Raw genomic sequence first — 26,871 nt, forward strand, 5'->3', positions numbered from 1 at the left:
CTGCGCCCCTCCTCCTGGTCTCGATGCTCCTTCAGCTCCCTGGTTGTGGGGCTTCTGTGCAGCCAGATCTCAGGAGGCTCTGAGCGATGGTGGTTCTGGATTTTAGTTGTGATTTTGATGTGGTTGCGGGAGGCGGCGGGTGCAGCTGTTCCCTACTCCGCCAGCTTGTTTCCTCTCTCCGTCACATAGCATTTTAAAATCATGTTAATTTGGACTAAAATTGTTGAGCATTTAACAGGAGCAGGATAATAGCATTTTTTGGTATTATTGAGAATGAATGGCATCAATACTATTTAATCCAAACTTACCTAATTAAAAACTAAAGCGGCACATTATTTTGTGCCTCAGTTCTCTCTGAGAAAGGGATGTAGATACCACCTTTTACCCTTCCTCTCATGGCTGTTATAATGGAAGAGCAGGCCTCGCCTCTGAAGTATCTAGCAGAGTCTCTGGGACCAGTATATGTTCAGTAGGTGTTTGCTCCATAAATAATTAAATGGTTTAATAAAACATTTCAGAAAAAGGTAGTGCAGATCTAATCTGATATTATTTTATTATATATACTTTTAACATCGAAAATAATTTTTTTGCCATTTTTTCGTAACTCTTTTACTCCAGGTGATCTTGCATGAATGAATACATCATTTTCCTATGTCAAATACAGGTTTATAAAATGACGATAGATGAATAAGTATTAGTAATCATTAAAATAACAGGTTTCCCTGCATCTCATTATCATTCTGGTCATTCACTTGTCTCATGTGTTGGTTGTGTGTATTTTTCCCCCACAGGGATTCGATAAACAAGTGGATGTGTCATATATTGCCAAACATTACAACATGAGCAAAAGCAAAGTTGACAACCAGTTCTACAGTGTGGAAGTGGGAGACTCAACCTTCACAGTTCTCAAGCGCTACCAGAATCTAAAGCCTATTGGCTCTGGGGCTCAGGGAATAGTTTGGTAAGTGGAATGGATTTAACAGATATATATTTTTTATTCCTCACCGAGGACATGTTCTTATTGATTTGAGAGAGAGAGGAAGGGAGAGGGAGAAAGAGAGAAACATCGATGTGAGAGAGAAACATTGATTGGTTGCCTCCCGTATTTACCATGACAGGGGATCTAACCCACAACCTGGACATGTGCCCTGACCAGGAATCGAACCTGTGACCTTTTGGTGTACGGGAGGACACTCCAACCAACTGAGCCACACCAGCCAGGGCTTAACTTATATTTTTAAAGGAAACACAGTACATACACACACACACAAACAAACAAAAAAACAAATAAATTGCATGACTGGGAGGAAAAAAATACATGCTACTGAAGAAAAATAAAAATATGAGCATTATTTGTAATTCGTTCCCCATTTGCTAACAATATCTATAACTTTATTGTGACTACTTTCTGTGATTTCAAAAAATATTCATTACACAACAGCCATAAAATAAACAATACTCAGAGAACCAGAGGTTTTACTGTTATTAGTACACTCAGAAAATTTTATTTGAATGTTTTCTTAACAAGAAATGAGGGGATATGTGTTAAGATAACTAGCAAATAAAACTCCCTAAATTCTAAAGTGATATCGCAAATGTTCCTGTGATTTTTAAAGTTCAATGTTTAAAGTTCAGTTATCTATTTAAAAAGTGATATTTTAAAAATATTTGCTGAATGTTTCCAAAATGGAAAGATTCTTTGATCTTTGGTAACCATTCTTTTATGGCATTTTTCAGTGGGCAATTGAAATGATGACAAATCAAGATCTAATCTCCCTGTTATCAGATTGATAAGCATTTCTTTTAGATAGTTCTAACTAGTGTAGCAATTACATATATTTAGTATGAACTTATTAGTCTAATAATTTTCAATCTGATGGCTTGCACTTTTAAGTACAAATTTAGGACATGCATTATAAAGACATATACTTACATTTATAAAAGATATTTACTTATGCCAGTATTTTTATTTGTTGTATAAATTACTGCTATAGTAGTACTGTTCATTTAAAAACATACACACTTTTCCGGGATGAGAAGACTTTATTTTTTGAGCAGTTTTAGGTTCACAACAAGTGGAGAGGAAGGGACAGAGAATTTGCACGCATGGATTCCTGCATTATCAACATCCCCACCAAAGTGGTACATTTATTACAATTGATAAACCTACACTGACACATCATAATCACCAAAGCCCATAGTTTACATTAGGATTCACTCTTGGTGTTGTATATTCTATGGGTTTGAACAAGTATAAAATGACATGTGTTCATTATTACGGTATTATACAGAGTATTTCTACTGTCCTAAAAATTCTCCCTGTTCCTCCACTCCTTCCAGCCTCTGGCAACCATTGGTCTTTTTATTGTTTCCAAGTTTTACCTTTTCTAGAATGTGTTTGAGGTGGAATCAAACAGTATACAGCCTTTTCATATTGGCTTCTTTCACTTAGTAATATACACTTAAAGTTCCTCCATGTCGTTTCATGACTTGATAGCTTATTTCTTTTTAGAATTGCCTAATATTCCATTGTCTGGGTGTACCACAGTTTACTTACTCATTCACCTGCTTTAGGACTTCTTGGTTGCTTCCAAGTTGTTGGCAATTATGAATAAAGGCCCTTTAAACATCCATGTAGACATAAGTTTGTGTGGACATAAGTTTTAGTTTAACTTCATTTTGACAACTGGTTTTAAGTTTACTCTGAATGCTTAGTTGATGCAAATGGCAGAAGAAGTGCAGGGTTGGTGCACTTACTCAGCCCTTCACTCCATTTAAACCTCACTTATCAAACATGCCAAATCTTTTTTGGAAACTTACCTAGTAAATTTCAATCTTTTCTAATGTCAATCAGTATTTGTTCTTGCAGCTTGGAAGTTGGAATATTTTAATATTTTTAACAATGGGCCAAATCTTCCCTTTTGAAAATAAAAGACTTTCAAAATGAAATAGAAAATAAAACAAAACCAAAAATTGCTATAAAAGAGGAGAGATAGGAGAGGAAAATACAGAGTGGTTACTGGCTGCCTTTTTCAATGGAAAATTGTAGAACAACAAAAAGTTTTCATAAGGTTCTCAGTTAAAATGCTCAGATACTTACTGGGATTGTTTCATTTTCCTTATATTAAAACGCCCACCAAAAAATGAGGACTGCCAGTGAAAGGAAACTGATAGCTCTTAATGATTCAAAAATAGATCTAAAGCAGAATTTTGCTCAAAAAGTTAACAGATTGTCCCAGAAAGATTTGAAACTCTATCATTAAAAATTTTATAGTATGTTTTATAGGACATTTGGGACCTCTGTGTCTCCTTGTACAGAATGGGAATCATCCTAGTCTTGGGCATAGTAACAGAAAATATATTTTAATAATTAAATGTCCTTGAGTAAAAATTTTAATCCCACTTTAAAACAAATTTATCAACACATTTTTGACAAATTTTAAAGGGACACCTGCATTTCAAAATGTTAGCTTTAGAGTTTTCAGAAATTATTACTAGTCTTTTTGTGTATAGCTGAGGGAAATGAAGCTAGGAAAGGCAGAGATGAAGGGGATGGAGATTTCTGTCCCTTGTCTTTAACTCTCCGCTCTCTGGGGACAGACACCGCAGTTCCAGTGCTCCTTTCTCCTTCTTGTCCCTCCGCCTCAGTCTGGCCTTGAGCTGTTTTTGTTTAATTACCGTAACTTGGGTCTGTTATGTACTATTTCTCTTGTAGGCCTATTCTCATATTAATTTGTCCTATCTGTCAACCTGCCTTTAATTTAACTTCCTCTCTCTGCTTTTGTCAACAATGAGTTCATCTACCTTTCTCACACCAAATACACATCCATTTCCAGACATGCTCCTGAAATCCACAGACCTTTCCTCTCTTCACAAAAACTGTCTGGTTTGCATAATATTTTGAATGTCTCGTACAGTCCTGAGTATAGTGCCTGGAAGAAATTGGAAACTGGTAGTGTCTGGGGTTATTTAGCAAGTGCTGACATAGAAGCTGCAGGTATCTAGAAGATGTAACTAAGATAATTAATGAAGGTAGCTACACTAAAAAACATATTTTCAATGTAGACAAAACAGCCTTCTGTTGGAAGATGTAATATATATATACATACTAATCCAATGGATATTGAATATATGTGCTTAATTGAATATATATGCTATATAACATACATTTTTTATGTATGTAGGATATGTATTGTCTTGTTTTTCACAAAAATTTGAAAAATTATTTTTTGTGAATGTCCTTTAATTAGTAATCTATACCAGCTATTTTCAACCAGTGAGCCACAATAATTTTTCAAACATGCAATACCTGACCATTTAGTCAGGGGCACTGATCCTTTCCCCTTAGACTGTGAAGTAAAAAAAATAACAACAGCTAACATAGTGGTAGCCATCTGGTGTGAATGTATCAAAATTATACTTTTTTTTGGTCATATTGGCAAAAAATATATTTTTGGTGTGCCACAGAAACAGTAATTAGTTTATGTGTGCCATGAGATGGAAAAGGTTGCAAATTGCTGGTCTACAGCAACAAGATCCTATGCAGATAATCTAAGATTTAAATTGCCAAGCAGGTTCAGCCAAATCTTGGGTGTTCACATATTCTTATTGCATCTTCCTTTGATAAGTGGAAATGGTGGGTATAGTGAGCCTGTCTAGTAATGTCCTCATAGCCTGGTGAAGTTAAGATTTAGATAGACTGAAAGGAAGTCTAGAATTTTTGGGGGGTGTGTGTGTGTGTGTGCGTGTGAGAGAGAGAGAGAGAGAGAGAGAGAGAGAGAGAGAGGGAGCTCTACACTGAAGGACAGGAATAGAAACATTTCCTAAGCAACACTGTGGTACAGGAAACTAAGTTCGCTACAGCATTGTATCTAGTGGGCCCTTCCTTGGATCAGCATCTAATACTGCAGCTATATTATCTTAGCACATGTGTACAGATACATATGTGTTTAAGCCTTGTTTACTCCCAAATAGAATTTTAAGTGATGAAAAGAAATAGATGTGACTTAGTACATGCCTAACAGGTAAGGGATTTGGGGGAGTGGTGGTTGCCATATCCATGAGAGTAGAGTCTCTTCAAGGGTACTGATAACATAATAAGGCAAATAGTGAAAACCATTCCTGAAGGAATCTTAGCTGTTGACTGAAGGGCTAGGTCGCCCATGCCTTCAATAGGAGGAGTATAGAAGGAAAAGGGGCTTTCTTTGTGGTTTGTTTTTGTTATTTTAATTGTGGAATACAATTTGCTTTTTGATTTCCTACTTCAACTTAGTAGTAATAGGTAGAATTACTGTGGATAGGCTAGAGCTCTAGTCAAAATACAGAACAAATATAACAAAGTTATAGAACCAAAAGCCAACCCCCCCCCCAAAAAAAAATTCCTGAATTTCTTCAAATGCTCAAAAAAATTACTGGTAATAATGCCAAATCAAGTAACATTAGTAGAGCAATCACTATTTGTGGAATAATTTTCAAATAATAAATAATGGCCTCTATGTGTGTTGGAAAGGAAAATGGTTTCTTGAAAGTCCTCCCTTTTCAATGTGTTCATTTTATTTATTTATTTTTCAAAAAGACACTATTGACTCACTGATGCTTTTAGCAGCTTTTCTCATTTTAGTGATGAAAAATTGGAGCTACTCCATCTACACTCTGACTTAATCACCGTTGAACTAATGGCACATTTACACAATGGGCGGCAAAGGCTAGGGAATATCTGTAAATACATACTAGGACAGAGAAGACTGAAACTTGGCCATGTTAAGGTACATGATGAAAAGATGTTCAATATCTATTTATTGGTGATTATGATTAGGAGGGAAACTAAGTAGTCTCTGAATTATGTAAAATATTTGCACACTTAAAGATCATTTATTTAATTACAGATACTTTAAGTACCTTATATTATCATGTTCAAGCCATTATATTTAAAAATACACTTATATCTCAAAATAATTAAATTTGCTATTGTGCTTTATTAGCGAAAGTATTTAACTTTCAATCTCTCAGAATCTCAGTTTATTTATCTGTAAAATGCAGATAATATCAGTATCTCACAGAACACAAAAGGTATAAAACAAACTAGATGCATGGCATCGCTTTGTAAATCTGATACTATCATGCCTTTTAGTAGGTTCAAAGAGGGTGCCTTAATGTTGTTGTTTTCTACCAATGGAAAATTGCAAAAGGTTAACATATAGGGTGTAGCAAAAGTAGGTTTACAGCTGTGAGTACGAAAAAGTTTATTCTCGTATTATTATTATTAGTTATTGTATTATTTACTATACAAACAACTATAATTCTACTTTTGCCCCACCCTCTTTGCAACCCTGGAAGAAGCCTGAGTTTAACAGTTGCTTTATTATCAGATTGGGCATATTTTATATTACCATTAAAATATGAGATTTAAAAAATGACTTTAGTAATACTCCATAAGGGAGTCTGGCAAAGAAGCATTCTAACCTTTTCATTCCTATCTTTCAATATGAGGGTCAGTTAACCAAGATTATTTACAAAAAAACTTTTAAACATTAGTTTTAAAATTTGCAACATGGCTGCATAGACCCAAATAGTCATCTTTAAGTACAGAATTTGGATGGAAATATTTTATGGTTATGAGGTTGATGGTATGAAGAGAGAGAGGTAAAATCATCCAGAAGGTTTCTCAAAGCACCAGATGTCCTGGGTAACACAAAAGAGACTTGATCAATGAGTCCAGAATGATGATTTTATTTTGTTCTGGAAACATCACTCATGAGCCTAAGGCATATTCTCTTCTTAGAGTTCCTAATGAGCCGTTATGCTAAATGATGCATCTTAATCACATATTTCCATTTAGCCCCTGACCAGCAGAAACATTACCCTTTGACCCACATCTGCAGTATCAGCACATTTTGTATCCCTTTATTTTCCATTAATATTATAATTTAGATACTTAATTTCGACCTTCTTGAGATAAGGAGCATTGAGCTTCAAATATTGTCTTTTATATTGCTAAGAGGTTTGAGGTGGTAATGGTTCAGTGCAATAGGACAGAATAAGACTCGTATCTTTTTTCCACATTTTGCTGTTCTTGGCTGCTTTGCATAGCATAGCACAGGCTCCAAATACTTATTTACCATATTTTTTGATTGATGAGTAAGACTTGTAAATAATATCACTTGTTTTCCTTCATAGAGAAAATGTGGTATTTTGAGAAACCATGAGTAGAAGTTTGATGGCAATATGCTTATTGGAAAAAGCAAAATTATATAAAATCCTTATTTCTGTGTGTTAACCATAAAGGATATATGTGTTCATATTTATAAATATGTAATTGTCATTGTAATAGCTGATGCTGAAGAGGTTGGATTACATAACCCTCAAAATTATATTTGATCTTGGAAGGTATTATGGACATTTATTCTGAATTCTGTCATTCTTCAGTAAATTTGTAATTAACTTACATCACTGTAGTAGAAATTGACAGTAAGAGTTTGTAGCCCAGAAGCTTTTTTTTTTTCTCACAGAGGGGAAAGTGGTCCTTTAAATTTCCATATAAAATTATTCACTTACAGATGATTGAGCCTTCTCTGTAAGTCATTTATTGATATAAAATCTAATGTCTTTACCAGGAGAAATAATTAATAACACATTGTTTATTTTTTGTTTCTACTTCAATCCCAAAGAGTAAATGGTTAAGTGAGACATTTCTTCTAGGACCTGTTTTCTAGGGCATAAATAAATATTTTCACTGCAAAAAATAAAATTAATTTATAGTCCATGTACTATTTTGCCAGATGCATAACTCCTAATTGTTAAGATTAAAGTGTATCCATGGTTATATATTTTAAAATAACTTATAATACAAATATAAATAACTAAAGACTTAATCCTGCACTATTCAGTACATCTTGGAAAAGCCAACATTCCTCCCTGGAAGTAGGCAATGTCTTCAATCAAATTTAATTATGCTAAATAACAGATGGCAATTCCTGATTCCAGAAACGATTTTCATTTACTGCTCTAAGAGACCTGTCCATTCTATCTGTAGATAATGTGGCTTTTAAAAGCACACCCATGAAACAAAAGAAGGAAGCAGGTAGGTGTTATAAATATTGTAGTTAAAAAAAGCAAGGCTCAGAGGAGTGTTTTATAAAGCTCAGAAGGAAGGTACTTGGCCCCTTTGTCTATAGAGTCATGCTTCTGGCCCATTACAACATCATATTCTGTTTATAGAGTCTGAGCTGTCTTACTAATCATGAATTTAAATATGAGAGCTGAGGACAAAGGAAGACATCTTTTGGTTTGGAAGTTCGAGTGACAGTCCTATCATTCCCTTGTTCCACTCTCTATTTCTGGATTCATTAAGTTTATTTAAAATATATGGCCTTGTCAAGTGAGAATCACTTTACGTGTCCTAAGTTATGAATCCAGCATTGAACACTGCATTTTAAGCTTCTCTGTATGTGCAGGAGTCTAAATCACCATCAGAGAGGGACTGTAGCCACTTTATTTGACATGGTGTTTCTTTTATTTAAAGACATATGCTTCAGAATTCTCTTAGCTATGTTCTTCCTTATTTATATTCACCTTTACTTTTATCATTAAAAATGTTTTCGACAGAAGATTTTAATATGTTTATTCATGTAAATCTAAATTTTTACTCCTAATCCAGGGAGCTACAACACCAAATACATTTTGAAATTTTTTCTTTGGGTTCACCCATGATGGGAAATATGGTTGGGGAATGTGTGCCCTGCACAAGGGCATGTGAATGAGGGAGCAGGTGGGGTCTGGACTCCAGCCTGCCCCTCACCCACCCAGCAATATGCCCTGGGGTCCTCTTTACCCAGAGAAGCTGCCTTTTCTTAATTCACACACCCACACCAGAGGGGCTAGCAGGTGATAATGAATGAAATTTAATTTCAGGTGACCAATGAGAGAGACTCAATTTAAGTAGCAAAAATACAAGTTGGAGAATAACTAATATAGAGAAAATCTAGTAAATTAAGATGTCAGTTTGCTGGCATGGAGGTTTAAGGCACCTAAGAAAATGGAAAGAATCAGGGAGCAGAGGAAAATTATAAAATTGTTGCCCCTTTGACATTGTCCCTTTCCCCACATCCTTTCTCTCTGTGTGTCTCTGTATGAACCCCAGTGCTTCACGGCCTCCGTGTCCTCTGAGCCGGTCCTGCTGCTGGATTCACTGTTTTCCCCTTTGGCCTGGAACCATGCAAATGATCACAAAGACAGCCTCAGATGCTCTCTATTTTCTTACCTCTGTCCTCTTTAGCCCGATTTTCAAATCCTCGTTGGAATCAGCCCGACTGGCTGTTTTCTCCGCTCCTGCTGGAAGCGGAGCCCAGCTGGAGAAATCACATCATCATGCTGATTTCCTCCATTAGAAGTTTATGAGCTTCAGCCTCAGCTGGGCCCTCGTCGCTGCTTAGCAATCCTTTTACTTATGTGTTTCATCAGCTCCAGGGAGCCTGTTACAATCCTTTTACAACCTTCCTTGCAAGCTCCCAGTTCCACCTCGCCAGCCCAGTTCCTTGCATAAGACCTTACCTTCTACTTCCTAGAGAAAACAGATGGCCTCGGGCATGTGAGCTCTCAGGTTCCTCTTCAGCCTCCTAACTCTGTCATTTATAGTCTTTGCCCAGTTAGTTCCTCCATGAGGGGCTCCCCGAGGCTGGCCACCCACCTGTGTTCTTAATTCCATCCCCTTCGCCTGGGGCCCTGCCAGTTGTTCTGTCCAGTATTTTGCATCAACTATCTCTTCTCCCCCAGTAGTGTCTTCTCCTCTGCTTATAGAAGACCTCCCACCAAATTCTTATGTAAAAAAAAAGTTATTTAGACTGTGCCTGTTCCTCAAAATACCTCTCTGACACACTTTCTTCATCATCAAACTTCTGGATAAAGTCTGTGTTTAGTGCCTCCACATACTATCTGAATTCTCATTTCACAGATAGTCCCAATTCTATTACCATTACCCCTCTGATAAGGTAGGATGCTACGGAGAGGGCTACCACCGAACCCCTAAATTGTTAATCCGCTGGTTTATTTTTCAGCCCTCATTTTTTACTTCTCTGTAGTGTTTGAAAATATTAAGTGTTTATTGAATTTTTCTTGAATGTCTGTCTTCCCTTGATTTTAAAGCTGGGAATGTTCAGAGTATGCTGGGTTGGACATTGGATGAACCTGCCAGCACGCAAAGGGCACCATAACACAGCGGTTAAGAATGCAGGCCCTGGAGCCAGGCTGCCTGGCTGGGTCCTCAGTTACTTCATCTGAAGATGGAGCTAGTAGGAATGTGTATGTATAGAGTTGTCGTTAAGGCAAACTAAATTACTTAATACAGTGCCTGGCTTTAGTAAATAGTCAATACATGTTAGTTTTCATTAGTGTTAGCTGACCTGGATCACGGCCAGTTTCTAGGGGATTGGCTAGATGGAGAACCGTTTTTATAGTTTATCGTGCAGAAAGACAGTAAAAGAATCCAATCCAAAGCCCCCAAAGGCAAGATTGGAATCAGGAGCCAGGGTAAAAGGGGCCAGAAGGGCAACTACTAATTCTAAATCCTAAAAAGAGGGAGATTGTAAGTGAGAGGTGGAGTCAAATGCCTAGAACCACTATAGAACTGGATCAAATTGTTGGAAATTTGGCAACAAGCGTTATGAATATTATTGGCTGGTGGGTGAGTGGCAGTGATGTTAGTCTGGGTTGAAGCCATCTGTATCCTGGTTACCTCCTACTTGTAACCAAGCATAATCTGTCTCTTATTGGTCATCTTTCTCTGCTCTTCAGATATTTGTATTTTATAAATGTTCGGCCTCCCTTGGCTTTTCATCTCCTTTCACAGTTCAATGCCTAATGTCTCCCACCTCTATATCATTCTGCCTACACCTTATTTTTTGTTGATGTATAAATATATTTCAATGGTCTACTACAAATATACATTTTTATTGAGGTATAATTGACATATAACATTATATTATTTTCAGGTAGACATCATAATGTTTCCATATTTGTATGTATTGCCAAATGATCACCACAATAAGTCTGTTTAACATCCATCACCATACATAGTTACAAAACATTTTTTTTCTTGTGATGAGAACTTCTAAGATCAACTCTGTTAGAAACATTCAGATATGCAATATAGTAGTGTTAGGAGACAACCCACTGAGTTAGATGGAGAGGGCTGTCTCCTACTCAGCTCTTGTCAGTCAAGTAAGAACTTTGGAGTGGCAGGCAGCAGTGTCAAAGCAAGGCAAGCAAATTTATTAAAAATACACTTGGCATATAGCACAGGTGGGCACCCAGCTAGTCTGAGCACCCTGCCTAGTGGAGGTTTAGGAATTTTATACTTTTCTGTCTGCAGTTTCAAAGCTGCTCTGCCAGATATCTTGGGCAACAGACTAGATTTCAAGGTCCTCCTTTTACTACGTTAGGCTTTCCCAGAATTTATGAGAATACCTGGCCATTTTATCTTTGCAAGTCCCCAAACTGTTGATTTCTTTGTTCAGTGGGTGAGATAAAACTCCCCCTTTTTTCTTTCCCTGTTCCTCACTCCTGCCTTACAGTTCCAGGGTGATTTAAGCTATGTATTCTCTAGTTAGGGAGGAGAGGTATTAACTATTTGCTTTCAAGTGTCCTTGGTAAGGGAAGATAAAAGTCTTGAGATTCATAAGCTGGCCGCATGCTGCCCAAACTGTTTGGCCTTCTTTAATTTTCTTGTCTCAGTTTATTCCACTTGCCCAGGAATTTTCCTAGCTTCTTACTGTCTTGCCACAGTATTATGAACTATAGTCACATTCTGTATATTACATATTTTATAACTGGAAGCTTGTACCTTACTTCTAAGTCCATATACTCATTTATGTACATTATATCCTTCAGATTTCTCCACAGATATGTCATATTCAACATGCCCAATATAATTTTATGATTTACTCAAATGCTCTGTACTATGTATTTCTCCTATTTAAAATTAAAATTTATGTGCAAATAATGCACTCAATTACTAGAGTGCAATTTGATTGTCAGATGTATTTTTAAAGTGATATACTTATAACTTTATTTTTCAATTACAGTTTACATTCAATATTATTTTGTATTAGTTTCAGATGTACAGCATAGTAGTTAGACAATCTTATACTTTACAAAGGGATCCCCCTGATATTGCAAGTACCCACTTGGCACCATACATAGTAATTACAATATCATTTTAAGTTAAAGCTGTAGGGTCACCACATTTGTGAAGCTGTAACTTACCTTCCCTACTGCTTAACAAAAGTAATTGCTGTCTCATCTGTATTGACATAACATGTTATATATCTTTTAGCACTGTTCATATTTTTATTCCTACTTATGTCTTATCTGCTGCTAGAGAATGATCTCCTTGGGACAAGGATCCTGACTTATTTATCCTCATAGTCTTAAGACTTCAAAAGTCTTGACAGAAACCTTAAATGTTGAATTGTTTTATATTAAATCTGCCAATACTATGATGTATGTATCTGCATATATATCTTATTTATTTACTATATTGCATGACCCCCTAATTTCAGGAGAAATACAGCAAATAAAAATACTTAAAATAGAGAATAGAATAAGCTCTATGAAAGAGATACAAATCCAACTATTTTAATGCAATAGAGCAATTTAACTTTCTCTAATAATTATGCCTTTAGCTAAAGAATGAGCTAGTAATACCGCAATTGACTTTTTAAATTATTTATTAAATGCTATACTAATATAAATTTGATCTGATAATATTAAATAGCACAGACAAATGACAAGTTCTAAAAGAATCACTAAGAGGTACAATCCAAGGACTTGATACAAATTTACTAAAAAATATTCTTCCATATTTTTGTGTCTGAATGTAAGAGATAACATAGCCCCTGTAAATTAATATTAGTGGCATCCACACAGTGTATTAGGGTCATGAAACTGGAAAATCAGACATGAATGCCACTTATACAGCTAAATATTGGGTATATATTCGTCAGTGCTGCACATGCGAGAAGCATTATGGGATTAGGTGGGGAATGACTAGGTTAATAAAATGAAAAAAAATGCAAATGATGGTGGTTGTTTAGAGTCATTGTTTATGAAATAAAGAAAAACTACAAAATAAAAAATGTAACCCCATCCCTGAGGCAGCGCATTAGTTCTTTTGCATTCAGTGAATATTTGTTAGGCTTTGTGCTATGTCAGGGATGTGAAATTGAGCAGACAGGGTCAAAGATCCTGCCTTTTATCTAGTTGAGAGACGGACATATACACACGTAAATGCCATTGTTTTTCTTGGCCTGACTCCTTTGCATCCTTTAATTCATATACATTAGTTAGGATAATTCTGATTCTGACAGAGGTTCAAACGCCGTAGACGTTCATTTCTCATTTATCAGGTGGAGGTGGGGTAAGTAAGTGGACCAGGGAAAGGTGTCTGCTCTGTTCAGTGGCCTGAGGAGCCAGGCTGATGAGGCCTCTGCCATATGCATCTTGAAACATCTTAGGTCTCCAAACAGCAGAGGGGAATAAAGCCTGGAGGGGGGAACTTCTACTGGGCAGCCCCGGAAGGGGTGCGTTTCCCTCCTGTTCATGTCCCACCGGCTAGGACTCAGCCACATGGCCACTCCTAACTGTGTGAGAAGTTGGAAATGCCAGCTAGCTGTGTGCCCGAGAAGAGGTGGACTAGACTTTGCAGTGTTTACCCTATTTCATGGTCTATTGCCCACCTAAATCCAGTGTTGGTGCCCCTCTGATGTGCTTCCACGTTTTTTGTTATTTTTTGGCAAGTCATCACTCTATTTTTACATTATCTCTTTAATTGTCTCATTTCCCACTAGACTATAAGCTTCCTACAGGCAGAGAATGTCAGCCTTGCTCCCAGTTGTATTTCTAAAGCTTAACACAGCCCCAGCACACTGTAGGCACTTAATAAATATTTATTGCTGTTGAACTCCTTGTTTTCTGTTCATCTCCTGCTCACTCCCCAGCTCACTGGAATCCACTTCTGCGCACACCACTCTGTGGGAACTGCTCTCACTGAGATACTGGCAACCAAGTGCCAAAGGTGGCAAGGACTCTTCATTCATCTCATTTGATTTGGCATTTGTCACTCTTTCTTCCCCTTTTAGAGGTTTACCCCTGAGTTTTTTCAATTTTTATCTGGATTCTCAATTCTTATCTGGACTCCTTTTCTGTAAAGTTGTCTTGCAAAAGAGAGCCCTTGGGAGTTAAGTGCTTGCAACCTCACAGATAAAGGAAGGAACATATTTTGAAAAGACAGGGAAATCTGTGTACCTATCAGAGAGGAAATGCTGGATCTGGGGGTGAGGTATGTGGAGAGAAAGAGAGATGGAGGGAGGGAGAGAGGGAGGGAGGGAGGGAGAGGGAGAGAGAGAGAGAGAGAAACAGAAAGAGAAACATGACTGATACACAAAAAAAAGAAGAAAGGAGGTAGGGACACAAAGCAGGCAACTGAGAGACACCTAGGGAAAAACAGACTGAAGATATCAGAAAGGGAAAGCATATTTGTTAAAGAACATTTTCTGAGGAAGCCGGAAGACACTAATGGGATTAGCTTTGAAAAGAGGCAATAATTCTTCATGACAGGGCAGCAAAATGCTTTCCCCCCTCTTTTGTTTACAATGAACCATGTTTAATACATTGTGTAACATTTCTTCCTAACGTTGCTTTACTCTCAAGTAGAGGTGGAAATTTGAATGGACAAAGAAGTCTTTTGACCATGTGGCTACGTATGAAAAGGAATTGAAAAGTAGGACATATATTACAGAGTAACATTAGTCACAGAGCAATTCTTGCACAATTGCCACTTCTGTTTCTTTGCACTTTGAGGTGAATGAAACTCATTGATCAAGTGCCTTGTCATCGATACATTTTCTTTTGGTAAATATGGTAACGGGTAGGGATTAAAAACATAGACTCAGCTATCATGTCCGTAACATGGTGTTCGCAGATCTTTGGGGTTTTTTTATATAGCTCATTATAAGTATTAAATATCTATATTCATTTGTTTTGTCCTGAAAGCAAGCATGAAGCTTCTAGATCAGAGACAGAGTATTGCTCCTTACACCAGCTGCATCAGTAACCTATGGCCACATCTACCTTCTCAGGGCTATGCTATAGTAGCCAGGGGTCACCTTGTACATGCAAAAATGTATCTGCACTTCCCAGAAGAAATTAGGAATTTCAGAGGTTACATAGGAACTGCTACTCAGCTGCCACCACCTTCTCTTAGAGATTGAGAGACAGAGGGAGGAAGAGAGAGGAGGGGGGAGGGGAAAAGAGGGGAAAAGAGAGAAATGCCTAATATTTACATTATAAACAAATCTTCTCTGGGAAGAGGTCCCTATTTTACAGTCTTCTGGAATGTAAATGGATGGCCATGGGTTTCACCCCTTTTGAAATATAAACATATATTGCTCTGGAAGACTATTCACTCTTTAATTTGCAAGATTTGTCCTTTAATCAGGTTTCAGTTTTCTCTGCTCCGAAAGCCCCAATGATGAAGAAACATTACAATACCTCTATGAGGTATGTACTGTTATTTACATTAATAATGTAAAAATTCCAGCCTATAAAGTAATAACATTTCTGGAATCAAATAACTTTGTAAAATAGCTGTTTAAGAACAATTTTAAATTAATTGCTGTGCCGTAAAAACATGCTTGTTTTTAACAATGCTCATTTAACTAGAATGCAAGAGCTTTTAATATTTTCATTAAATTTTAAGTGCACATGGTGTGGCTATATGTACATACTTGTTCTGTGTGCACAAATCAAAATAACCCCATTAAACCCAATGAAAGAAAAGGGACCAGTAATTTGGTACCTCTTCTCAGAAATATTGCTAACTCCTATTGTATGCACTCAAAAATATTTATTAATAATTTAGTTTGGAACAATAATAGCACAAATAATACAGTTTAGATTCAATACTATTTTCACCCTGTTCTCTAACAAGCTATTTTCTTTGGTAATCGAAAAGCTTGTTGGAGTAACTTAAACTTTTGCCAATATGAGAATTTTTTAAACTATGAAATATATCTTGGGAGATTTGGAAGAATGTGCATTAATAAGATTGGAAAATAAGGCTTTTTGTTACTTTTGTTTCCATGTCTGTGTCCTCATAATGAAATGATTTGCCTTGAAGTCAGAAGCCACATCTATTTCATTTTGTTCTGTTGAACTTATTTATTTAACACTTAATCTGTCCCAAGCACTGCGCTAGATGCTGACACTACTGTCATGAGCAAAGCGAACGTGATTCTCACTCTCTTTCCAAATTTTTCTCTAGAAGATATGGTCCGGATTTAGATATCTGTATTAGGTAGGATATACCTAAGATACAGTACAGAGACTTAAAGTACAGTGGCTTAAACACTTCTCTCTCCCATAAAAGTCTGAGCTGCTGTGTAGTTCCAGGGGATAGGGCAATTTTGTTTCACAAGGTCATCCTTCCAGAGACATAGGAATCTTGACAGTGTTCTTGTCCACATGGCCAAGGTCACTAGGGTTACACTCCAGTTTGTGGGAAGACATAACACACAAGTGGAAAGCAAGCACCCTATCTGTAAAGATATGACCCAGCCCAGCGGGCATGGCACAGCGATTGAGCGTCGGCCTAGGATCCAGGAGATCCCGGGTTCGATTCCCGGTCAGGGCACATGCCCTGGTTGCAGGCTCGATCCCCAGTCGTGGGCGTGCAGGAGGCAGCCGATCAATGACTCTCTCATCATTGATGTTTCTGTCTCTCTCTCCCTCTCCCTTCCTCTCTCTGAAATCAATTAAGATATATTTTTTTAAAAAGAAAGAAAAAAGATAAGACCCAGAAATTGTATATTTCACTTCTGCTCCCATCCATCATCCTGCACTTAATCACAGGGTCGCATCTGGTACAAGGGAAGCTGGGAGATAGATATTTTGTGGAATGCCATGTACCTCTCTAAACTACAGAGGCTGTTATAACTATGAGGAAGAGGGAGACCTTGGGAGACCATTCGTCTCTGAAGCAGTAAGTCTTCAGTTTCTGGATCTGATGACTGATAGCCCCTCCTCTTGTTCATCTGACTGTGACTTATGGACCCTGCTGCAAATCAGTGTGGGTTTTAGTTCTTGATCCCTCTAAATTGTGTCCCAGCCACCTGCATTATATGGATTAGGGACAATTGATTCTCAAGAAATGCCACAATGTAACATAAGGCTATGACAAATAAATGGATTAGTGCCCTGCTAGTCTAACGCAATCACCCTGTCTGTCTCCTTCACCCCATTTTCCCGAGATCCCTCACACTGCCTGGAACACAAGAGGTACTGAAAAAAACCTCATTGAATGAATAATGAAGACGTGAATGACATATGCTGTAGTAGTGACTCTGAGTTATGTACTTTTTTTTTCTTCTTTCTTTACTTTTGTTCAACTCTGAGTCACATTAGTGGAGTCAGAAAGAGAACTGTAATTTGAGTTAATTTTATCACCCATCTGAAGAGCCCTTCTTTTTGAGTGACAGATTGTAGATTAGTAAGCAGACAGCAAAGAAACCTGGATGTAAAATCTGCCTGGGTTGATATAATGCCACTACCTTATATCCTGGCTGAGTGACCTGAGGTAGGTTACTTATAATCTCTGATCCTTGTTTATAATGTCAATAGAGGAGCACAAATAGTGCCCATCTTTGGGTCTATAGTAGGTAGTTAATTCCTGTACTTTAACCTCTTTAGTTATGACAAAAAAATTGTGCAAAACAAAATGGGTTTTCTCCAAAAATATAAAGGAACAAGCAATATTGTTTTGCGTCCCAGGAAAATATAATTCTACAAATAATTTTGAGTAAAAAATGCTATTCAAGGAAATAATTGTAAAAATAATAGGTCATTTATGTGTTAGTTGATGATATTGGGGGAGGGGGTGGAATCTCTTAAATTTTTGTTAACTAAAATGGAAGGAGAAAACAAGTTTCTGGTAGTACTATTTTAAGATTGAGCTACCCTTGGACCCCAAAAGGGCAGGATAGAATATTGACTCTCTGCAAGCAACTGAATCACCAATCTGGGCAGTTTGTATCGCTATTTGGGTCTGGCTGTTGATGCTTCAAGAGAATGATGTAATTTGGAGTCCTGAAGCAAAGTCGCAAAGGAGGTAACCTAGCTGGATTATCTGGATCATCAAAAGGATGAAATTGATATTAGTTTCTTGGTGGTCTGCGTGTAATGCCTTCATAATTATTTCTGATTCTCCAATCTCATGACTTTAATACATTCTGTGTGGATGCCATTAATATTAATTTACAGGAGCTATGCTATCTCTCCTACATTCATACACAATAATATGGAAGAATATTTTTTAGTAAATTTGTATCAAGTTCTTGGTGATCAAGTCCTTTGTATCAAGTACCTCTTAGTGATTCTTTTAGAACTTGTCATTTATGTGTACTATTTGATATTATCAGATAAAATTTAAATTGGTATATCATTTAATAAATAATTTTAAAAGTCAATTGTGTTATCACTAGCTCATTCTTTAGCTAAAGGAATAATTATTAGAGGAAGTTAAATTTCTCTGTTGCATTAAAATAGTTGGATTTGTATCTATTTCCTAGAGTTTATTCTCTATTTTAAGTATTTTTATTATTTGCTGTATTACTCCTGAAATTAGTGGGGGCATGTTATATAGTAAATAAATAGAATATATTTGCAGATGTACACATCATAGTATTGGCAGATTTAATATAAAACAATTCAACATTTAAGGTTTCCATCAAGGCTTTTGAAGTCTTGAGACTATGAGGATGAATAGGTCAGGATCCTTGTCCCAAGGAGATCATTCTCTAGCAGCAGACAAGACTTAAATAGCAATAAAAATATGAACAGTGCCAAAATATATGTAAGTATAACATGTTTGTAAATACAGATGAAACAGCAATGACTTTTGTTAAGCAGTAGGGAAGGTAAGTTAAGGCTTCACAAATGTGGTGACCCTACAGCTTTAACTTAAAATGATATTGTAATTACTATGTATGGTGCCAAGTACTTGCAATATCAGGGGGATCCCTTTGTAAAGTATAGGATTGTCTAACCATTATGCTGTACATCTGAAACTAATATAATATGGAATATAACTGTAACTGAAAAATAAAATAAAAAGTATAAAAAAAAGAAAGCTGCCCAGCTGGGTGTGGCTCAGCACTTCAGCATTGACCTAGGGTCCAGGAGATCAAAGTTCAATTCCTGGTCAGGGCACATGCCTGGGTTGCAGGCTTGATCCCCAGTAGGGGGCGTGCAGGAGGCAGCCGATCAATGACTCTCTCATCATTGATGTTTCTCTCTCTATCTCCCTCTCCCTTCCTCTCTCTGAAATCAATAAAGATATTTTTAAAAAAAGAAAAAGAAAGCTGACAATCAAATTGTATTCTGGTGATTGAGTGCATTGTTCGTATATAACTTTTAATTTTTCACTTCCATGGAGCAATTAAAATCCAGCTGGATCACTTTCTCTTGTCCTTGTTCCATGTCAGAAATTGCAATTGATTTATATGAAGTGAAAATTCATTGATAAGCAAGGAGATCTGATGACTAGAGTCACTAGTAAAACCTTTTCACTTGAGATCTGTCTTGTTCAGCTCGGCTGCTATAGCAAAATATCATAAAGTTGGTGGCTTATAAGCAGCAACAATTTATTTCTCAGTTCTGGAGGCTGGACGTGTCAAATTAGATTGCCGGCAGGGTCAGGCTTGGTGTCTGGTAAGAGCCTGCTTTCAAGTCCTTGGATAGCTGTCTTTTTCACTGTGTCATCACTTGGTGAAGGGAAGGAAGCTCTCTCAGGACTCTCAGGACACTAACCCCATTCATGAGTGTTCCAACCTCATGATCTCATCTAATTCTAATCACCTCCCAAAGACCCCACTTTCCAATACCACCACATTAGGAAGTGGGGTTAAATGTATGAACCTTTTTTGTGGGGGGACACACAAAAATATTCAGACTATACTAAGGTCTGTGGTAGACACACCCTTAAGTAACCCCCAGTGAGGCAGACGCTTGTGTAAGCCCTTCCTCTTGGGTGCGGATGGAACCTGTGACTTAATTCTAATCGATAAAGCATGGCAAGGCTGATGGGATAGTCACTGCCTTGATTAGGTTGTGTTATAAGACTATCTTATGAGACTCAGAGATTCTCCTGCTGTCTCTGAAGAAGTAAGTGAGCCATGACCCCATGACCTGGAACGAGCCCCTAGAAGCTGATAGGAGCCCCTGGCTGACCGCTAGCAAGGAAATCGAGACCTTCATCCCAACAACCACAGAGACTCAGTTTTTCCACCAACCATGTGAACTCAGAAGAAAACCCCGTGCTCCCGAAAGTTTCTTCAGCCTGACAACACCTTGATTGAAACCTGTGAGACCCTGAGCGCAGGATACTATGCATAGACTCCTGATCCACAAAACCTCTGCAATAATATTTGTTATTTGTAGCCATTAAATTTGGGGTAACTTATTATGCAGCCTGGAAAATTAGTGCAAAGTCATCTCATTTGTTTTCCTCAGGCTTCCTTAGTTATTCCTTGTAAGTGGATGAGATTCTCGGAAGGATGGTGTCTTGTAAGTGTGTAGGACACACCTATATACCCGTGTCTGGAGGATTTTAGACAAGTTTATGTGTAATAGTTACTGAGTCATTAACTTGCTCGGACTAGAAGTATGACCATGGACACTAACATTCCACAGAGATTTCAGCCTGGACTCTGCCACTTATTAGTGGTGTGACCTGAAGGCCCCTGGAGCTTCCCTTTCCTTATTTGCAAAATGAGGCTAGTGAGACCTACACCATAGGATTATGTGATGTTGTGTACAGGTTATGTTTTATAAGTGAAATACAAAATGCAGCGCATGACACATACTGAATAGTCAATAAATTCTGGTTCTCTTTCTTCCTCCCTAGGCCCAAACCAGCACACAAACATAAAAGAAACTGGTGAGAGCTCTTTGATCTGGATAAAGGGTTATTCTCTATTCTGGTCTGGTAGTGATATTTCCTTTTGTTTTTCTAAGTGTGAATTATGGTGAGTTGTTTTTCATTACCTCAGTATTATATCAAAGCATTGGGTCAGTTCTACAGAGCTTTGTTTTCTCCCATCACCTTTATAAAATATCTGGGCCCATGCCCTTGTTACCATAGGAATGGCTTCCCTTTCTGTTAGTAAGATGCCACAGCTCAATATGAATTTCTCTTCCTTGCATTCTGTGACAGCTATTCTTTGCTATCACAAGAAGAGAATGGTGTTTTAAACTTCTTTTGGCTAGAAAGAGTAACTGAATAGTGTTTAAATTGAACACAGAATTCCCTCTACCCCCGACAAAGATAGGGACTTCATGACACAATTTCCTCAGGTTACAGCAGTTCAGGGGATTGATTGTCAGTACGTCTGAGACATGCGCTGGACTCATTAGTATCTTGTTTAAATGTCAAGTGTCTTATGCTCACCATGGGTTTATAATTTTTTTGTGAGATACTAGTATTTTTTTGTAAACAATATCCTTTTTGTAAGATGGTTTCAGAATTTCTTCATGTAAATCTAGGTGATTAACCATGCCGAGGTTGCCTTGTATGTTTTAGTGTGGCTGAACTTTTTTTTTTTTTTTAATTGATTTCAGAAAGAGGAAGGGAGAGGGAGAGAGAGAGAGAAACATCAGTGATGAGACAGAGTCATTGCTCAGCTGCCTCCCGCATTGCCCCCTACTGGGGATCAAACCAGCAACCCAGGCATGTCCCAACCAGGAAACGACCTGAGATCTCCTGGCTCACAGGTCTATGCTCAGCCGCTAAATCACGCTGGCCCAGCGTGGCTGAGCTCTCTAGAACATGGGACAAGATCTTAGAGAACCCGGGTCACAGATAAGCTGTGAGACTTTGGATAAGTTCATTTTCCTCCCTAAGCCTCAATTTCCTTATATCTAAATAAAATGAGGATATTGGTTCAATGATTACAATCTTTCTAGCTAAAAATTCAGTCTTGATATGTAGAGCATTTGCTATTTATAGAAATGCACAATATGCTTTTCCTTCTCTTTTGAAAATTGCTGCTGACAAGTACAGTGGGTTTAGCACTTTGTGAAGTATTTATTATATATCTGGTAGAAAGTGGAGCTTGGGAGCCTAGAAAGTAATTACCAAGTCTCCAGTCTCTAACAGCCAATAGTTGTGTGTGTGGGGGGTGGGGGGGTGGGGGGGGTGGGTGTTATGGCAATGGGATTAATTGCATGTAGTAGAGACTAATGTCATTTGTAAGATTTGATGATTAATTGCCAATAACTGAAGTTCAAGTTAGACATTTTAAATCTAAAATTTAAAATTTATCTGACAGAGGACCTTTTCTACTTAGTGGCATGAATAATTTCACTTAGTATACATAGGAAGGGAATGGTTATTGAATCTAGAGCTAGGGACACTTAATTTGGGGAGAGGTTGACTTTTCAGGGACATAAACTCTTCAAATATTTGAACACACCTGTCTGTGTCCATAAATGAGTAAACTTACTCAGTTTGGTTCCAGAGAACATACACAGGATTAGTAGGAAATAGATTCTGATTCAGGCTAATAAAGAACTTTATCAGAGTCAGAGCTATTCTTTAATGGGTTGTCTTCCTTGTGAAGGTGTAAAAACTGATAGTTTTTAAGCAAAAGCTAGCTGAATAATATCTCTTAGACATGTCACATTTTACATAAAAAATTTTTTTTGGTGGAATGTTGGATTGAATGAACTTTTAACTTTTCTTCCCATTCTAAGTTTATGTAGTTTTATGTTAAATTAGAAACATTATTTTAAAGTTATCATGCCTTTCAGCAGAAAATCTGCTCCTACAAGGTGACTAAGTTAGTCTTATTTTTAGAGTTGGAATGGTATATCTCAACTATTCACACATTACTGGCAGGGACTGAATCTCAGATGGAGCCACAGTGAAGATGTCTGGCTCTACAGCCAAAGTCTGCACCTAAAATTCTGGCTAGGTATGCTGGATTAATATATGTTAACACCCACAAAAAAAGTATCTGAAAGTTTAAACTTTTCTCTAAACACAAAAATGTAGACATGTGGCTTAGTCTATTTGGACTGCTGTAACAAAATACAATAGACTGGGTGGCTTAGAAACAACAAAAATTAATTTCTCACAGTTTTGGAGGCTGGGAAGTTCAAGATCAAAGTGCCAATAGGTTTGGTGTCATCCAGTTTATGAGGACTCTGTCTTTATGACCTAATCTTCTTCCAATGACCCAGCTCCATATATCATCACATTGGGCATTAAGATTTCAACATATGATTTTTGAGGGCAATTGTAGGTCAAATAGTTTGTTCTAGCCATTGATTGTATTCTGTAGACTCTTTTAGCCATGGGCATGTACATTTTTATATTATGGACAGGGCACATCTAGGATTCGCTGGGCCTTAAGTTAATAAAATTTTGGAGGGTACCTTTAAGAAAAATTACAAATATAAAATAAATAAAACTATTTTTTAGAATAAAAAGAAATTGCGTGAGGGAGGGTAAGGATAAATAGGTGGAACACCCAGGACTTTTAGGGCAGTGAAAATACTCTATGATGATAACATAATGATGGATACATTTGTCCAAACCCATACAGTGTACACCACCAAGAATGAGCTGTAATACAAACTATAGGTTTGGGGAGAAAACAATATGTCAGTGTTAGTTCACCAATTATAACGAATGTATCACTCTAATAGGGGATGTGGATCATGGGGGAGACTGTGCCTGTGGGGAGGGAGGTGGCGAAGAAGTATATGGGAAATTTTTTTACCTTACCCTCAATTTTGCTGTGAACCTAAAACTGCTCTAAAAAAGTAAAGCCTTAATAAAATAAAAAAAGTCAATTCTTTTAAAAAATTTACAACAAATTTCAAATTGAAAAAAGCTGACAAATACTACAGAATAATAAAACCCAGAAAACAATATTTTTATTAATGAACTGATATACTTCTTTTTACTATATTTTGAACATGATACTCTTTGAACATTTCTTTATATGACAATTACTTTGCAATATCATTACCTATAGAGAAAACAGTAAAATTCAGTCTTTCTCATTATAGTTGATTGAAACTTGTCTTTCATTACTGATAGTTTAGAAATTATTTTTTAGCTTCACAATTCATTACTGATAATGTCATATGTATTTATATACATATAATTGTCAAATTTGGGAAAACTCTAGTTTCTTATACATGAAAAAGTTGAAAAAGTTGTTCACAGACTACCTTCTGGTTCATATAGTATTTCAAACCTTGTTTTTTATTCTTACCACAACCTACATACCCACGTATTTCAAGTGTCAGGCAGTGTTCTGTGACGTAACTTCTGACCCTGCCACTTCCTGTCACAAGATTGGGCGCCAGGTGAGTGGATCCAGTGTTAGCGATATTCTTGGAAATCATTCCTATACCAGGGAAAGGTGCAGAGACTTAAATACATAAGTGACTTTGAAGCATATAACTCACCAAGCCAAAATAAATATATTCCCAACTTAATTTCCCCTTAGATCCCAAAATGTTTGTAGCCGCTCCAATTCTACTGTTATAAGGGGCAGTTAGTGAAAGGGAAGCTGGAGTATAGTGACCGTGGTCTTGACCCTATAAAACTGAAATGTAAGTAGCATGAGACTTGCTTGTTTAAACCTTGTGCAGGGTGGGGCAAAAGCAGGTTTACAGTTGTGACTGGACGAAACACAGAGTTTACTCTTATATTATTATTAATTAATTATTGTATTATTTTCCGTATAAACAACTCTAAACTGACTTTTGCCCCACCCTGTATTATTTGTAAGTTAAAGGAATCAAAGTCAAGATTGAGAGCAGAAATAGTAGAGGCAAAGTTTTGCTGAGCTACATGACAAAAAATAAATCAGTTTGACTTCATAGTCTTGAAAATGCATTTTTGATGATTATCATAGTTGACCGACAGTCATATTTGCTGTGAATATTCAATAAATAAATATACTTGTTAGATGCATTTCCCAATACCAAAAAAAAAAAAAAAATGTGTTCTGCTTGGGTTTTCTTTTCAACAGTCAATAAAGGGCAATATAAAGTCATTACTAGAATAATTACTATAACCTTCAGTATTTAACTCAACATGGTGCAGCAATAGAATTACTGAAGAACTGTATCCAAGTTTTATTGAAGTATGAAGGGTTACTTAAGTTGCTTATTACCTCATTATTTGAGACCTTTATGGGCTGGAATAGTATCTTACCTTCTAACTAGAGGCCAAAGAGAAATGAGGTGACCAATGGAGTTAGGATCTAGGTTGCTATTTCATTGAGTTTATATTTGATAATCCCTTTCTGATCTGATACACTTTAATTTGTTTAATTACTGTTATCAAATATTGTTGACTGTGTTTTCCAAGTTGCTATTTCAGTCTTACCTCATAATTTAAATGTGGTATTTTGAGAGTCAATGTCAGCATTTATATAAAATGCTATTTGCATTGTCTCATAAACAACACAAAAATATTTAGTGGCAAGCAGGACACTGTTTAACATTTTACATTAGTTACTGACCTATAAACAGGATTTATGCTGGAACTATTGACTAATTGCATTTTTGGCACAACATCCTGCCAGTAATTTGATCATAAACTTGTGGGTCCTCCTTTTTTTCTCATTTTCTACCTCAAAACTGCAATAAAGCTATAGTTTATGATATAAACTGGAGAAGAATTATAGTTTTGTTTTAAAAATACAGTGACAATACAGATGCTAAGATAAATCCGTAGCTAAGTAGTTATTTCCCTGACTGAGCTTTTCAAAACTAACATATTAGTCTTGACATGCAGTTTGTGTTTTATTGAATCCTCAAATGCAATGCTACATTCTGCAGTGATAATTCTTTATGTTTACTGTTTTCTATATTTCTCCTTGACTCTTAGACTTTCTGTATGCCTGTTAGCTAGATAATAAAAACAAGCAAGCAAAAATACCCATTAGATTTTGCTTGTATATGTTATCAATTATCAAAATGAAGCTAAATTAACTGTCAATTAAAATTTTTATTTGTAGAAGGAGTGATGCATTTGATTTGATATTAATACCTTATTTTCAATAATTCTTCAGCTCCACAAGGACCTAAAATCTACAATCTGCCATCATTGCTCTGTTCCTGACCACCTCATGTATTCATTTTCTTCCTTACACAGTTTAGATGTTCTGTCTTGTATTATAATCAATCCCTTATATAAACTCTCAACTATCGTCTTCTCTCTTCCTTCCTGGCAAAACTCAAATTCTGGTGAAATCTAAGTCCTCAGCGCTAAGATAGATGAACATAGTTGGAGAGAAAAACCTTTAGTTGTTTTGACTGTTCAGGCCTAAATTTCAGATGGACGAGATGGAGGGGGCCTTTGTTACTGCCCAGGATCTCTAGTCCATTTACATTCCTACCTTCCTGGTGACAATGTTATCCCTTCACTCTTCCCTCAAAACTCTTAACTCTTCTCCCTCATTCTTCCTCTCATCTAATGACCTTGCTTCCTATTTCACCGCAAGACTAAAACCCAACAGAAATCAACATCCACAAGCTCCCCTCCACCACCATATCTACCTCCATACCGGCATCTGAACCCGTCGAATCTGCTTTCCCCGATGTTGCTAGGCACAGCTTTTTATCTCCTGTAAACTGATCCTTACACTTGCATCTAGATCCTACTCCATTTCCTCCCTTCCAGCAATTATCGTCCTTTGCATCCTACATATTTCCTTACAATTAGGCCTTTCTGCTGTCATCTACTACCATCTTCTCTCATTTGGACCTTCTTTTAGTTTGTATTTTATTCCTCTGTCT

General features: G+C 36.9%; 1 protein-coding gene across 2 annotated transcripts in view; it reads left to right on the top strand.

Annotated features, from left to right (window-relative positions):
- The window catches only part of MAPK10 (mitogen-activated protein kinase 10), a 248,796-nt gene that overhangs the window by 130,357 nt on the left and 91,568 nt on the right, over window positions 1-26,871 (top strand). For both annotated transcript variants that reach the window (XM_087826697.1, XM_087826692.1), the window contains exon 4: window positions 792-961. In XM_087826697.1, the coding sequence (XP_087682823.1) occupies window positions 840-961 (122 nt within the window). In that variant the 5' untranslated portion in view covers window positions 792-839. The remainder of the gene's footprint in view (window positions 1-791; window positions 962-26,871) is intronic.

Source organism: Miniopterus natalensis, chromosome 1 (assembly GCF_054644295.1).
Source record: "Miniopterus natalensis isolate mMinNat1 chromosome 1, mMinNat1.hap1, whole genome shotgun sequence".
Taxonomy (NCBI): domain Eukaryota; kingdom Metazoa; phylum Chordata; class Mammalia; order Chiroptera; family Miniopteridae; genus Miniopterus; species Miniopterus natalensis.